At 44.9% G+C, this 13,106-nt stretch overlaps 1 protein-coding gene across 20 annotated transcripts in view; it reads left to right on the forward strand.

Moving 5' to 3' along the window:
* AAK1 (AP2 associated kinase 1) overlaps positions 1-13,106 on the forward strand; it is a 109,592-nt gene that overhangs the window by 89,053 nt on the left and 7,433 nt on the right. For 3 of the 20 annotated variants that reach the window (XM_028741167.2, XM_077931216.1, XM_077931217.1), the window contains one exon: positions 1,247-3,598. The exons of the other annotated variants lie outside the window; for them this stretch is intronic. In XM_028741167.2, the coding sequence (XP_028597000.2) occupies positions 1,247-1,341 (95 nt within the window). In that variant the 3' untranslated portion in view covers positions 1,342-3,598. Of the gene's footprint in view, positions 1-1,246; positions 3,599-13,106 lie in introns of those variants that run through there. 20 annotated transcript variants of the gene reach the window in all.

Raw genomic sequence — 13,106 nt, forward strand, 5'->3', positions numbered from 1 at the left:
GCAGTTCGAATCCCCGCGACGGGGTGAGCTCCCGTTGCTCGGTCCCAGCTCCTGCCAACCTAGCAGTTTGAAAGCACATCAAAGTGGAAGTAGATAAATAGGTACCACTCCAGCAGTGTTTCCGTGCGCTGCTCTGGTTCACCAGAAGGGGCTTAGTCATGCTGGCCGCATGACCCGGAAGCTGTACGGCGGCTCCCTCGGCCAATAAAGTGAGATGAGCGCCGCAGCCCCAGAGTCAGTCACGACTGGACCTAATGGTCAGGGGTCCCTTTACCTTACCAAAGCGGCTGTGCAGAGAAAACGCAGGATGTAGACCACGAGCAGCTGAAAAGGGGCAGGGGCATCTTTTGATAAGACATGCGTAACATTGAGACCTCCATGGGAAGACATAGATGCTCCCTATTGAATAAGAATTTGGTGCTCCACAACTCTTGAAATTGCCTTTCCCCCTTTGTCCCATGGTCCATGCGCACATGACTCCCCCTCTCAATTTTTGTCATGGAGCCCTGCCCGGTAACAGATTCCTGCTCTAATATTTCCTTAACAGTCTGTTGTATAATCATCCTAGGGGAGAGGAGACTAAATGAGGTTGCTTAGAGAGGGAGGAGCTCCAGATCTAAGCCCCTGACCCTCCATTTATTCTGTTTACTTATTTCACGTAATCTATACACTGCTTGACTGTAAAAGCAAACAAACTTCAATAAAATTATCAATAAGAAAAACCAACAAAAACTTTGAAAAAGTTAAAACAAAACTAGACAGATTAAAATTCGCATCCACCTTCTGGACTGGCTTGTCTAAACAAAAACGTTTTTGGCAGACACCTGCCTGACTTCTATAGGCAGAGAGTTTTGAAGTGTAGGTGCTGCCACACTTAAAGGTAAAGTTAGTTCTCCTATTGACATCTGTATCAGGAGTGCAATGCCACAGGCAGAGCCGCTGCTGGCTGATTTAACTTTTTAGAAGGGAGCAGCTGAGACATTTGGTTGTTGGAATCTCTCTTCAAAAACCACATTGAAGACTGTGTCTGCAAAACTTTCTGCATCTATCTACTTGTAACTCCAAGAGCCACGCTTGTGTAGATTCCAGACTGCTGCTGCTGCTTTCTCTAGTTTGTAGCTTGCTCTTCCTTTTTGTTTGCTTGTGAACACCTTTTTCATTTTATTTATTGAAATAAAAAAAGCTAACTTTTAATTCCCTTTCATTCTCTTGCTCAATACTGAATTGCTATCTCTCACACTTTCAGGTGGGCATTCTAGAAACAGCAGTGGAAGCTCTGAATCCAGTCTTCCCAACCTAGCCAGGTCTCTTCTGCTAGTGGATCAGCTCATAGACCTGTAGCAGCCACTCAGTAACCAAGGCGGTTTCTGTAACGTACCTTAAATCCAATGTGGTTTTTTTGTTTTGTTTTGTTTTTGTTTTCCCAACGGAGCTAAATCTTTAGTTGTCAGGTGATTTTGTGTTCCTGTTGTTGTTTTGTTTAAAAATAACCCTGCAGATGGAAGGAGCCCACACCCTGAACCCCAAATCATGGCCCCTCTCTTGGGACTCCCCTGCCCTCCGTCTCAGCACATCCTTGATGCAACTTGCTACCTTGTGCACTTCTCTCTACTAGCCTATCTCTAATGGGAGCACCGCTGTTTATTAACCTCTTTGCTATGATTTCACCTCCCCCTCCCCACCAGCTCCACTGGAACCATAACTGTACATGAATTACGTGTAACCTGTGTATGATCCTTACTAGAAATGCATACAACTAATACATCTGGGGCCCCCATCCCGCCTTAGTCTAGAGAATGCTAACCAAATGGTATGTCAACTTCTTTTCCTAATCTAAAACCAAGAAGGAGAAGGGCCGTGAAAATAAGTCACCATTGCCCCTCTCTGATATGCAATGGGGCAGGGGCTCTCTTTGTAAGGCATTGGGGCAGGACTCTGGGCAATGCCTCCTCCTCCTCCTCCTCCACAGCTAAAACTGTGCTTGAGATCTGCTGAGTAGATACATTTCCAGCTTGGAAAGTGGACATTTTGCTCCCTAACCAGCATTCGGCAGCGTGCTTAGGAATGGGCTGTGCTTAACAAAATAAGATTTAAAAAAACAACAACACCCAAGCTATGGAAATTATCCATCGCAAAATAGTTAAACGTAAAACATCATAATGTCTAAAAAGCATGGCTAAGGTTTTTCCCCCCTGTTGGATGAATCCTCAGTTGAAGAGGGCATTTGTAGCAACGGATGTGTACTCTGGGACTCTGGCTTGGCCTGTAGAGGAATTCTGTAAAATTAATGTACATGTCAGACATTCCTGCAGGTGAGGTTGTTTTTGGTTTTTTCCTTTTGGCTGTCTCCCTATGTTGCAACTAGGTATAGTGTTAACACAGTACTATGGAGCCATTTCCCCCCCTTCCCAGTAGGCAAAGGGCTGTAATCTTTATTTAGATCCTTCAGTCTTTGTAGAGCTCGCATGCACACCTTGTCAGCCAGTTGAGAGTAAGTGCTTTCCAGCTTAGGTGTACCTGAATGGGTTTTACCTTTTATTTCCACCTTGATATGCTCAGTTTCGTCAAACTACTGGATAGAGTAAACTTGTTTTCATCGGCTTCTGATCTTCAAGTCCAAAGTTAACTTGCCACTCTGAAGATGTTCTTCTGAACGGAAGGACCTACCCTGACTCCATAGTGGAATAATTATTAGCTTAATGCTAACTCTGTGTATGTGTATGTAGCTGTATTGGTAAAAAGTGCAGTTTTCCCACGTGTGAAAGTATGAATGACTAAATTTATAGATGTCCTACATGAAGGAAAGACACTTTGATGACGTCCCTTGAGTATTCCCCCTTCCAGCTTCCCCACCCCCCACCCCAACTAAATCTCCCCCTCAGAAATTAGCTTAACAAATTCTGTAAATAGGATTTAATCGTCATGTCCGTTCTCTCTGAATATTTCTAAGATCTACATGCACACTTCATGATAAAAAGTATTGCTTATGTGTGATGTGTCCATTTCCGCGTTTCTGCTGCACTTTCCTGATGATTTACATGACAGAACTATGGAAATTATCTTAGTAAAATTGTTGATAGATCTTTATATTTTTTTGGGAGGGGGGTGGGGTTGTTTTGAATTCTGAATCCCGAAGCACAGGCGACCGGGTCTGGATTATGTGGACAAAGCTTTAGATAGAACGTTATTGTATAGTCAGATACTGAAAAATATATGGAAAAAAAGAATGGATTTTTTTAAACAAAGTAACCACCTGCTGTGTATAAGAAACCAAAAAAAGAACATTTCTGTGAATTAAAGTACTTTTAAAAAAGAATGTTTAACATTTTAAGTCTACTTGAACTTGTTGAAGAGTTCTGGACACAGAATAATGGAAGTACCTGGTTGCTTGAGGACAGTGCTGTGAGCAAAACAACTGTGAGTGTTGGGACCTTTTAAATTTTTGTTTTGTTTTGTTTTTCCAAAAATGAATCATGCATCTGGATTGGCAAATCTAACATGGTGGAAATAATTTATCCTGTACTAAGGTTTATGAATTGACCAAAAGTCATTGAAATGACGTGTAGCAGATTCTTTAATAAACAGCGCAAGACTGAAATTCTGGGAATGATTATTAGCCTGTTGCAATATATTGCGGGAGGTTGAAGTTCCTTTTTTCAAAAGGGTGATCAAGTATAGGGTGTGTGGGTGTGTTGCAAGGCTGCCGTTAGGCAGAATCAGACAGTCTGCAGCCCATTTTGGAATACCAGTAAAAAAAGGCAGGGAACAAATATTTTGATTATGATCATGCGAGGCATCACCTGGATTTTCTGCCTCCAAGACCAAAATGTCTTTGACTGCTCAAATGTAATGTCCGGGGGAATGACTTGATTTCTCATATCCTTAAAGACAAGGATAAAGGTGTGTCTTCTACTCATGCCATGAGCCCCAATCTCTGTCCCTGTGTCTTTACTGGCGGAACTATTTTTTCCCAATGAGTTGCTTAAGTAGCTGCAATTGATGCAGACCAGCAGCTGGGAAATGCCATGGTCTAGGTTGACAACCTTACTTGTGATAGACCTAGTGTGGCCAACACCCAGTGCCCTCCAGATGTTGTTGGCCTCAAGCTCCCATGGCGAATGAACAGGGTTGATGGAATCTGTAGTTCAGCAACATCTGGAGAGCACTCCATTGACTTCCCCAGTGGTCTGCTGGAAATTCACTGGGGAGAAATTCAGCACCAGAAGTGGCATCTCTGTTGTTGAATTTCTTGCTGTCTGAGCTAGTTATTTAATATTTCTGATGTGTGTGTGTGTATATATATTTTTGTTTTGTAAATTGTGTGCGCTGACCTCTGTCTAGCACGCTAACAACAACAGCAACAATGAAATGGGCAGCACCCCACTGGGTGTATTTTAAATTTGCAAAGTAGGAGTGCATACAATTCCTGTATTGTGGGGTGTGGACTCTATGACCCTTGGGGTCCCTTTCAACTCTACAATTTATTTGATTCTATGCTCAGTATCTCTTCTCAATTAAAGCATTATTGTGAAGCTGTGCCAATGAACTGCTTATTCAGAACCACTTCAAGCAGGATCAGGCCAACTTATCATTCTCAGAAAGGATCTCAGCAAGTACTTGGCTTCCCTGATATTGCTTGGATCACCCCTGACCTTTAGCCTTGCTCCCTGGGGTTGGTAGGCATTATGGTGCATCAAGATCTAGTTAGCGACACCTGTTCTAGGTAGCCCAGTGAACTGCAGTCTACCTTCAGGTTGCCCCTGTAGAAATGTTTCACTGCAAGCAGTGCCAAGCTCAGCCTGGCATGGACTGTGTTTGGCTAGTGTTTGTCATGCTCTCTTAGATGATAATTGGTAGTAGACAATGTAGTTAAAAGTAAATTCTGTAGCCCATTGATCATAACACAGCACTGTGATGCTGATCCATGTCCCGTGACAGCCTTCATGAAGCTGATACACTCCAGCAGATGTTCTGGACTACAGCTCCCTGCCCAACCCCAGACAGCATAGCCATATAATTTCTAAACACCACTGAGAAATTCTGAATTTAAGCACCTGAACTAAATAAGTACAAAATGAACCTAGGGCTATTTGTGATATGTAGCCCAAGTCATCTAGCAGGCAGCAGTTTAGCAAAGGTTGCAGTGAACCGTGTTCTGGCACAACTGCAATCTCTGAAAGAAGGAGGGAGCTAGTGTGATGCTGCAAAACGTTTCTGGAAGGAGGAGCTGCTCTTATCTTGTTAAAGGGTTGCCGTGGCCTGTTGCTTTTCTGACATGAGTGGAGAGCTGTGCTGAGCGAGCAGAAACTGCTGCCTGCCCTCTGCGACAAACTGCCATGTAAGAACATTGAAGAGAAAGCACTCATCCTGATGGGGAACCCACAAGCCATACAGCACCTCTTTCCTATGGCTCTGCCTTCCTCTTTACCCTGGGGGTGATGGTGATGATGCTTTCATCTGCAACCAGATTAGAATATCGCTCTTTAGGGGTGGGGTTTTGAAAACACAAGTGGAAACTGGTGCCTAGTAGCCATTAACTTGGTGATGGAGACGGAGGTTCAAGCAGACCTTTGTATGGAAAATGCCCCCCAAAATTTGGTGGTTTGTTTGCTTTTAATTGTGCTCCAAATATGCACCAGTATATTTGGTGCTGTATAGAAAGCAAATGGAAGCATTCCCTGCCCAGAGGAGCATTCAGGATTAGCCAGAAAGGTGGGATTCACCCTGATATCACAGTTGCCATCTTAATGGCAGGCAGTTCTGTGGAAGTGAGAGTACAATGATCCAGAAAAGCTTTGTTTATGGAAGAAGAATTTTGAGGGAAGGGACCTCAAGGAGAGGCAGGTTTCCTGATGGGTGAAGAAGGTAAAATTTGATACCAAGCACCAAAACCCGGTTTACAAGATTTCAGATAGCTGTGCAAAACCCAGCCATGCCCCCCAACCTGATTCCCCTCCAGATGTTTTGAACTACGGCTCCCATAACCCCCGGCATCACACAGCCACGCTAGCTGAGACACTGAGTTGTTGCTGCTGTTCATTGGTCTCTCGCTTCCAAATAATGAAACACTAAGCGACTTACAAAAATGTACATTAAGAATGAGTATAAAAACAAGAATAAAACAGCTTAAAATACACAAATTATATATATAGATCCAGCTCCACACCACCCTGCTAAAATTAAAGAACCAAAGGCCTTGGCGAATAAAAATGTTTTTGCTGGGTGCCTATAAGAGAGCTAGTGATGGCAGCAAGGATGCCTCCTTGGGGAGAGCATTCCCTAAGTGGGGGGGGGGGCACTACTGAAAAGGCCCCTTCTTGTGTTGCCACCCTTCACACCTCCCTCAGAGGGGGCACCTCAGATGAAGAATGTGGAGTCTAGGTTTGTTCACTTGGATGGTGAGGGGCAGTTCTTGAGGGTACTGGGGTTTGTGGTCAGAAACATCTGGAGAGCACCAGGTTGGGGACGACTGGAGAAGATGGTGCAGGGAAAAGACAGGTCAACAATCTAACCCAGTAGAAGGCAGCTTTATATTCATCCCTGAGCCCTTCCAGCAGTGAAACTTGTTGGTGACTTTATGTATCCAAAGAAGATACTTACTTGGACCTTTTCAGGTCTCCCAAGCCCAGTTCCTGAACTCTTACAGAATCTACCGTTTTCATTTATTTAAATAAGTGGTATACAAAAATGAAATTATCAATAATAAAACTAACGGCAATAACTTAAACTTTTGAAAAGTTTGAGTAACAACAGACTGAAAACAGATTTAAACTCGCACCAGCTTTCTAAACATCTGGGTAGCCTTGTCTAAACAAGGAGGCTTTTTTGCAGGTGCCCAAAAAGTGCAATGATGGTGCCTGATATCAAGGCAGAGGGTTCCAAGGTGTAGGTGTGGCCACACCATCACATGAAGACCCAATTCTGTCTATTCTCCTGTAATTGTGGAATGCCACAGTTTCCCTACTTACGCTGCTTTGTTGTCTCAAAAAGAGGAGGTGGGAAGCATGTTTATGAAAAGAGATGGTGTCAGTACAAAGGAGGACACCACTTGGTCCAAGATGTGAGCGCATGAGTGCTTTCTTTGATGTCCTTGCGGCTTGAGGACACAGCCCCCACACCATCCTCATCAGATTAGTCCCCTGCAATATCGCTATCTCCACAGCCTTGCAGAAGACTGCACAGTAAGGTGTGGCCTTTAAACCAGAGAGGTAGAGCCCTCCTGTGTGTCCCTCCAGGTCTTGTCGACCTACGGAAAGGTTCAGTTCACTGTAGGCGCCTTTGCAGAGACAACATTGCCCTGCTGCAGCTGCCTTAGGAGGAGAATGGTTCAGTGGAGCTGTCCATTGTACTGGCCTCCGGTTTGACTTGACCTGCACTGCTTTGCCTTTGCCAGACACTGCCTGCTTCCCCTTGTGAGTCTGAAGCTCCTACAGTGTAGGTGGAAGGAGGCCTGTAGCTCAGCAGCAGAACATCTGTTTTTCTTGCAGAAGGTTCTAGAGTCACTCCCTGGCATCGGCATGTAGTGGTTGGGAATACTGAGTGGATGGACTGATTGTCTGACTTGGTGTAAGGCAGTTCCCTAGGTTACAAAATATGCAGGCTTAGAGCAGAGGGAAGCAACACCAGCTTAAGCTCTGCCATCCTGAAAGAGTGACTACAAAAAAATACCCCGATACTTTTAGCCTTTCACAGCCCAAAGCCCAGGCTTCCTCAACTTTGGCCCTCCAGATGTTTTTGGCCTACAACTCCCATGATCCCTAGCTAGCAGGACCAGTGGTCAGGGATGGTGGGAATTGTAGTCTCAAAACATCTGGAGGGCCAAGGTTGTGGAAGCCTGCCTAAGCCCATCTCATTCTCAAACTGGACTTTTTTTTGTCTCTCTGTCTCCAAATCTGCTTTTATTCTATTAGCACGCACACACATTTTGTTTATATCTTGTTATAGCAAACCACCTTCACCCACAGTCGGATTAGTTTCTCCTGTTCAGAACAGTCAAGGAAAATTCAACTGTTTCTTGACTAGTGAGTGAATACCCACTGACCATTCTGAGTCATTAGTCAATAATTTGCTTGGTCATAGATATGGCTAGGCCAGCATCCTTAACCAATGCATTTGGGTTATGTAATTGAGTGTTTGGAATTAAAAACAAGTGTAAGGGTCTCTACACTGCTGTCAGTGTGTGTCCCCCTTTATTGTAGTGAATCCTTTTTGTGTTATTTAATGAAGGTAGCATCACTTTGCCTGTATGGGAAGGAATCACGGTTTTTTGTTCTGTGTTAATATTAAATTTAGTGTACTCTAATAATAAGATCTAGTAATTACAGCAGGGGTGGGGCCCTTCTATCTGGCCCTTGGGACTAGACCAGGCCCTCTCTTCTTCAGCCCTGCTTTGCGCTGTTGCCTGGCTCAAACACACCCTTGAGCTGGGGTAATGCCTCTTGCTTGTCTGGATGGCGGGTTGTGAGTGTGCAGAAACCTCTGTGCATGTGTGTGTACCTTGTTGCACAAAGTCAAGAGGCACTTCTGTTTCCCTGCCCGTTCTTGTTTATGTCTCTCCACACCCACCCACCCCAGAAAACTGCCCACAAGGCAACTCGGGCCTTGGGCTGAAAATGGTTCTGTGCCTCTGAATTACAGGACGGACTCAGACATATTCTCAGAATGCTCACCAGTATGTGCCTGCAGCAGCTTTCTCCAACCTGGTGCCTTCCAGATGTTTTGAGCTACAACTCCCATCATTCCCATCCCCCACAGCCGTAAGTTGCAGCTGTATGTCAAACATCTGGTGAGTGCTACGTTAGGGAAAGCTGCTGTATAGGATTGCAGCCTGAGTCCCATAACTTTTTCTTCTCAATCATACCTGCTGGCTAGGAATGCTGTGCTGGAACCATCACAAAAATCCAAGCTGGAAATCACAGACATGGGTCAGAATTCTAGACAGACCTTTAAACCGTCTCTTAGCTTTCTGCCCTTTCTCGTCTTGTCTCTCTTGGTTTCTGGATCCTCCTTTCAGCACACTGGGCCTCATTGCTCATCCCGTTGTCTTGGTCCTGCCCTTCCAGAGGGTCTCATCTATGCAACAGGTGGGTGGCGGATGGCTAACATCTCAGTAGCTCACCCATCAGTCTTATGCATCCTGCAGTACCAAATGTATTCAGGACACGTTATTGTTTTGATTACAGTGGTGCCTCGCAAGATGAAAATAATCCGTTCCGCGAGTCTCTTCGTCTAGCGGTTTTTTCGTCTTGCGAAGCAACCCTATTAGCGGCTTAGCGGATTAGCGCTGTTAGCGGTTTAGCGGCTTAGCGGCTATTAAAGGCTTAGCAGCTTAGCGGCTAAAAGGCTATTAGCGGCTTAGCGGCTATTAAAGGCTTAGCGGCTAAAAGGCTATTAGCGGCTTAGCGGCTATTAAAGGCTTAGCGACTTAGCTGCTAAAAGGCTATTAGCGACTTAGCGGCTATTAAAGGCTTAGCGGCTAAAAGGCTATTAGCAGCTTAGCGGCTTAGAAAAAGGGGGGGGGGAGCGAAAAAAAATCGCAAGACTCGCAAGACGTTTCCGTCTCGCGAAGCAAGCCCATAGGGAAAATCGTCTTGCGAAGCGCATCGAAAAACAGAAAACCCTTTCATCTAGCGGGGTTTTCGTCTTGCGGGGCATTCATCTTGCGGGGCACCACTGTATCTTACAATTAACTGGGCAGTGCTCTTTATTCTCCCATGGACTATAGGCAGATATGTAGGAGGTTTTATGTTGTTACTGAGCTATGCAAACTAGATTGGATGAAGACCATGGGGAATCCGTTCCTCAGAATGCATTGTGTTCCTGCACAGTTCCCATTAAGTCCCATGAACTTGTGTGGGAGGCATTTGCAGGGAATTTAGAAAGCCTTGGCTCATCACATAATTAGTCAGCCTTTCTGCCAAGGAACACAAAACAGCGTGAACTTGGGTTCCCCGGCAATGAGGTTCATAAATAATATGCAATTTTGCAAGACGTTCCGCATCCTCACTGGGTTTCTCCTTCTGGTTTCAAAGTCTCAAGGGGCAGCTGACTAGTTGCAGGGCTGCCATTGTTGGTTTGAAACCTACCCAGGTCTCTGAAGTGCAGTAAAGCAAAATCCTTTCTGCAATTGCTGAAGATGAAGGAAATTTATTGCCAAGTTCTTCAAATGCCTGATCCCAGCACTGAGCAGGTTGCCATTCCAATTTGTATGGTGAAGATTTCTCTCCCTGGTCCTCATAGTATGGCTGCTGTATGTGCAGGAGGCCTAGGTATGCTGTAGACTGATTTGTGCACTCTCTTCTTTTTGAACTGCATTTTGTGTTTGTTTAATCCTTCTGCCATTGCGTAGTTGAAAAACAATATATTATGGCTATATGCAAGTACATATATCATTGCAGAGTCTAATTGTATAGAATAGATGAAATGCAATTGTGTAAGTACTGAACTGAACCAAAACGGGGCCTATTGAACGAGGCAATGGGTGGGCAATGGGGATTTTCTGCGGGGGAATTTTTCTCCATATGGGGCACTTGTGTCAACTGCTGCTTTCAATGGTTGGCGTAGTGAAGGGCATCCTTTGCCAAGCATGCAGGAGAGCTGTATGGCACAGTGGTGGGTGGTGAGGGAAAGTAGCCTTGGCCCAAGGTGTTTTCCCTTCTGCAATAAAGGGTAAGAAGGACTGAGCTAACATATGTCAAGCAATTGATAATGATCTTAAAGCACTATATAAATGCCAATGTTTTGTTTTGTTTTTTAATGAGGCTGGTGAAAATGTAGTTTGGTTTCTGTTTTAGAGCTCCTTGCTCTGGAATGTGAGAAAGAGAACCCAGACATATTTCTCTTCACACACACACACACACACACACACACACACACCCCTACCTTTCATAGCTTTAAAGTGACTTTCCTAGTTAGCACATCCACTAGGCTTGGAAGCAATGCCTGCTGCTCACCTGGATCCCCTGTGCATGTCTTTCTAGTGGAATTAGTGAGCCTGAAAGTCAAAGGAAGCCTGCCGCTTGCTGCCTTGAATCCAAACGCAGCAAGACAGGCTGGCTTTATTTGTATCCTGGCAAATATGACAAGCTAGTATTTAATGCAGATATACACACAGCCCCTCCAAAAGAGAGAATTTTAAAGGGCCTGTTCTTGCTTTTTACATTCAAATGGCGCCCTTAGTTCCTGGCTGAACCTGCATCTCAATTGGTTATAGCCAGAGTAACTGCCGATGAGATTGCAGCCAGCGGAAGCCATGACCCAATCCACTCTTTCTCATATGCTCTCTTCTTCCTTTCCCCTTCAGCTTTTTTGGGGTGGTGGGGACAGTTGCAAAGCTCGTAGCTTTCTTTTGGGGAGGGGGATACCTGAACCTCTTGGGAAAAAATGCATATTACACACCCAACGTTCAGAGTGGTTGTGTTTGAGATTGGGGTTTTTTCCCTAGGGTGCTTTTTCGTTACTGCAGTGGGAATATAAAAGAGGGAGTCCTGTTAACGGAACGCTGCATATTGGCTTCAATAGGCTTTCTGTACAGCATGTTACATTGCCTCCCATTTCTTGCCTACAGTGGCCATGCACTTACAGTGTAATGTATCAAAGCTGATGGTCTCTCAATAAACAATCATTTTGATGCTTATCTTTGAAGTACTGTCTTTGATTATTGAGGGGGGGAAACTAGCTCCAGTGTCCTGAAAAGCAAGTGACCTCCATTGGAATTCCCCCCCCCCTCCAAAGAATGAACTACTTTCTCCCTCTTTTTTTAATTAAAAAACAACAACAGCAGCAGCACAACAAGGACAACCCTAGTCGATCTAAGTTAGGTTTGCAAAGCAAGAATTAATGCTCCAGGATCTCTTCAAACTGGAGGCATTGTCCACCTGTGCTCAATGGTCTTGAGGACACAGCCTTGCTTAAGGATGTGTGAAGGGCCTGACTAGATAAGAACAGGGTCCCCAAAACTGGCAGAGCATAGCCTGTGTCCCCAGGTGGGCTGTGATCTGTGCTTTGCCCTATAGACCACACAGGATTTGGTCCCCGTCCCCCCGCCCTTCTAAAAGGGAGTGAGGCCCAAAATCCTGTTCCGTTATTTTAAAATGGATGATAGCAAATGCGAACACTTTGGGGATTTGGTTCTCAACAGTTTAGTTTTCATGTGCCTTTTTCCTGTCCTCTTGCTAACATGAGTCCTATGCCATGATAACCTGCTACTATTTCTTGGAAGGTAAGCTATCTTGTGTTCTGATGACTGTTTGTGTGATCCATCTGGCCTGGGAAAATAAATATGGATTCCTCCAGTGAGGTAATAAGAGAAAGTCCTTCCATTTCCCCTTCATTCTTGTACTTAACCAGGCATTAAGCTTCTACTAGTTAATATGGCTTTGGACTGGATTGAGCCAACATTGCAGTGGTTCATGCCCCATTCCAGCCTTCCCCAGCCAGATGTTTTGCACCACAACCCCCATTAGCCATCATGCAGCCATGTTGGCTGTGGAGCTGATAGGAAATGAACATCTGGAGGGTAGCAGGTTCAGGAAGGCGGCCATAATCTTTGCATCTACCAAGCTAGGATGTAAATAGAATGGCCACCACCTGTGATTAGCAGCCATTGCTCTTTGAGCAAGTGGGCAAGCCGAAATCCCCAGCCTGTTTTATCCTCCTTTGCCAGCAAAAGATTAGCAGAGAATTTGAGTAGCTGGAGAACTGACCTCTCAGGAGTGTCTTCATGTCCTGGAATCCACTAGGATCGGTGGCCATTCTTTAGGGTTGCTCGCAAAATTAAAAATCCAAAACACTGTCACCTCCCTGCTAAATACTAAAACTCAGAGGGAAAAACACCTCAGATTGGATTCATTCCAAGGCAGCAAATACAAATGTTTTCTTTTGTTCATATGGTTTGGATTCCCACCTCCCCACTACCACACTCAGCAACAACAATTTGTTGCTGCATAATGTGGGAGAGAACCAGTGGGGATTGTTGGCCATTGGGGGGGGGGGGCAACAGGCAGGGAGACAGGGTGCTGAAAACTCTCTCGCCAGCTAATTGCGCACCCTGCTCAACCCCACACTTAGTTTCTCCACACTTAGCAGAATCTAACCACACTATTCTA

Source organism: Podarcis muralis, chromosome 7 (assembly GCF_964188315.1).
Source record: "Podarcis muralis chromosome 7, rPodMur119.hap1.1, whole genome shotgun sequence".
NCBI lineage: Eukaryota > Metazoa > Chordata > Lepidosauria > Squamata > Lacertidae > Podarcis > Podarcis muralis.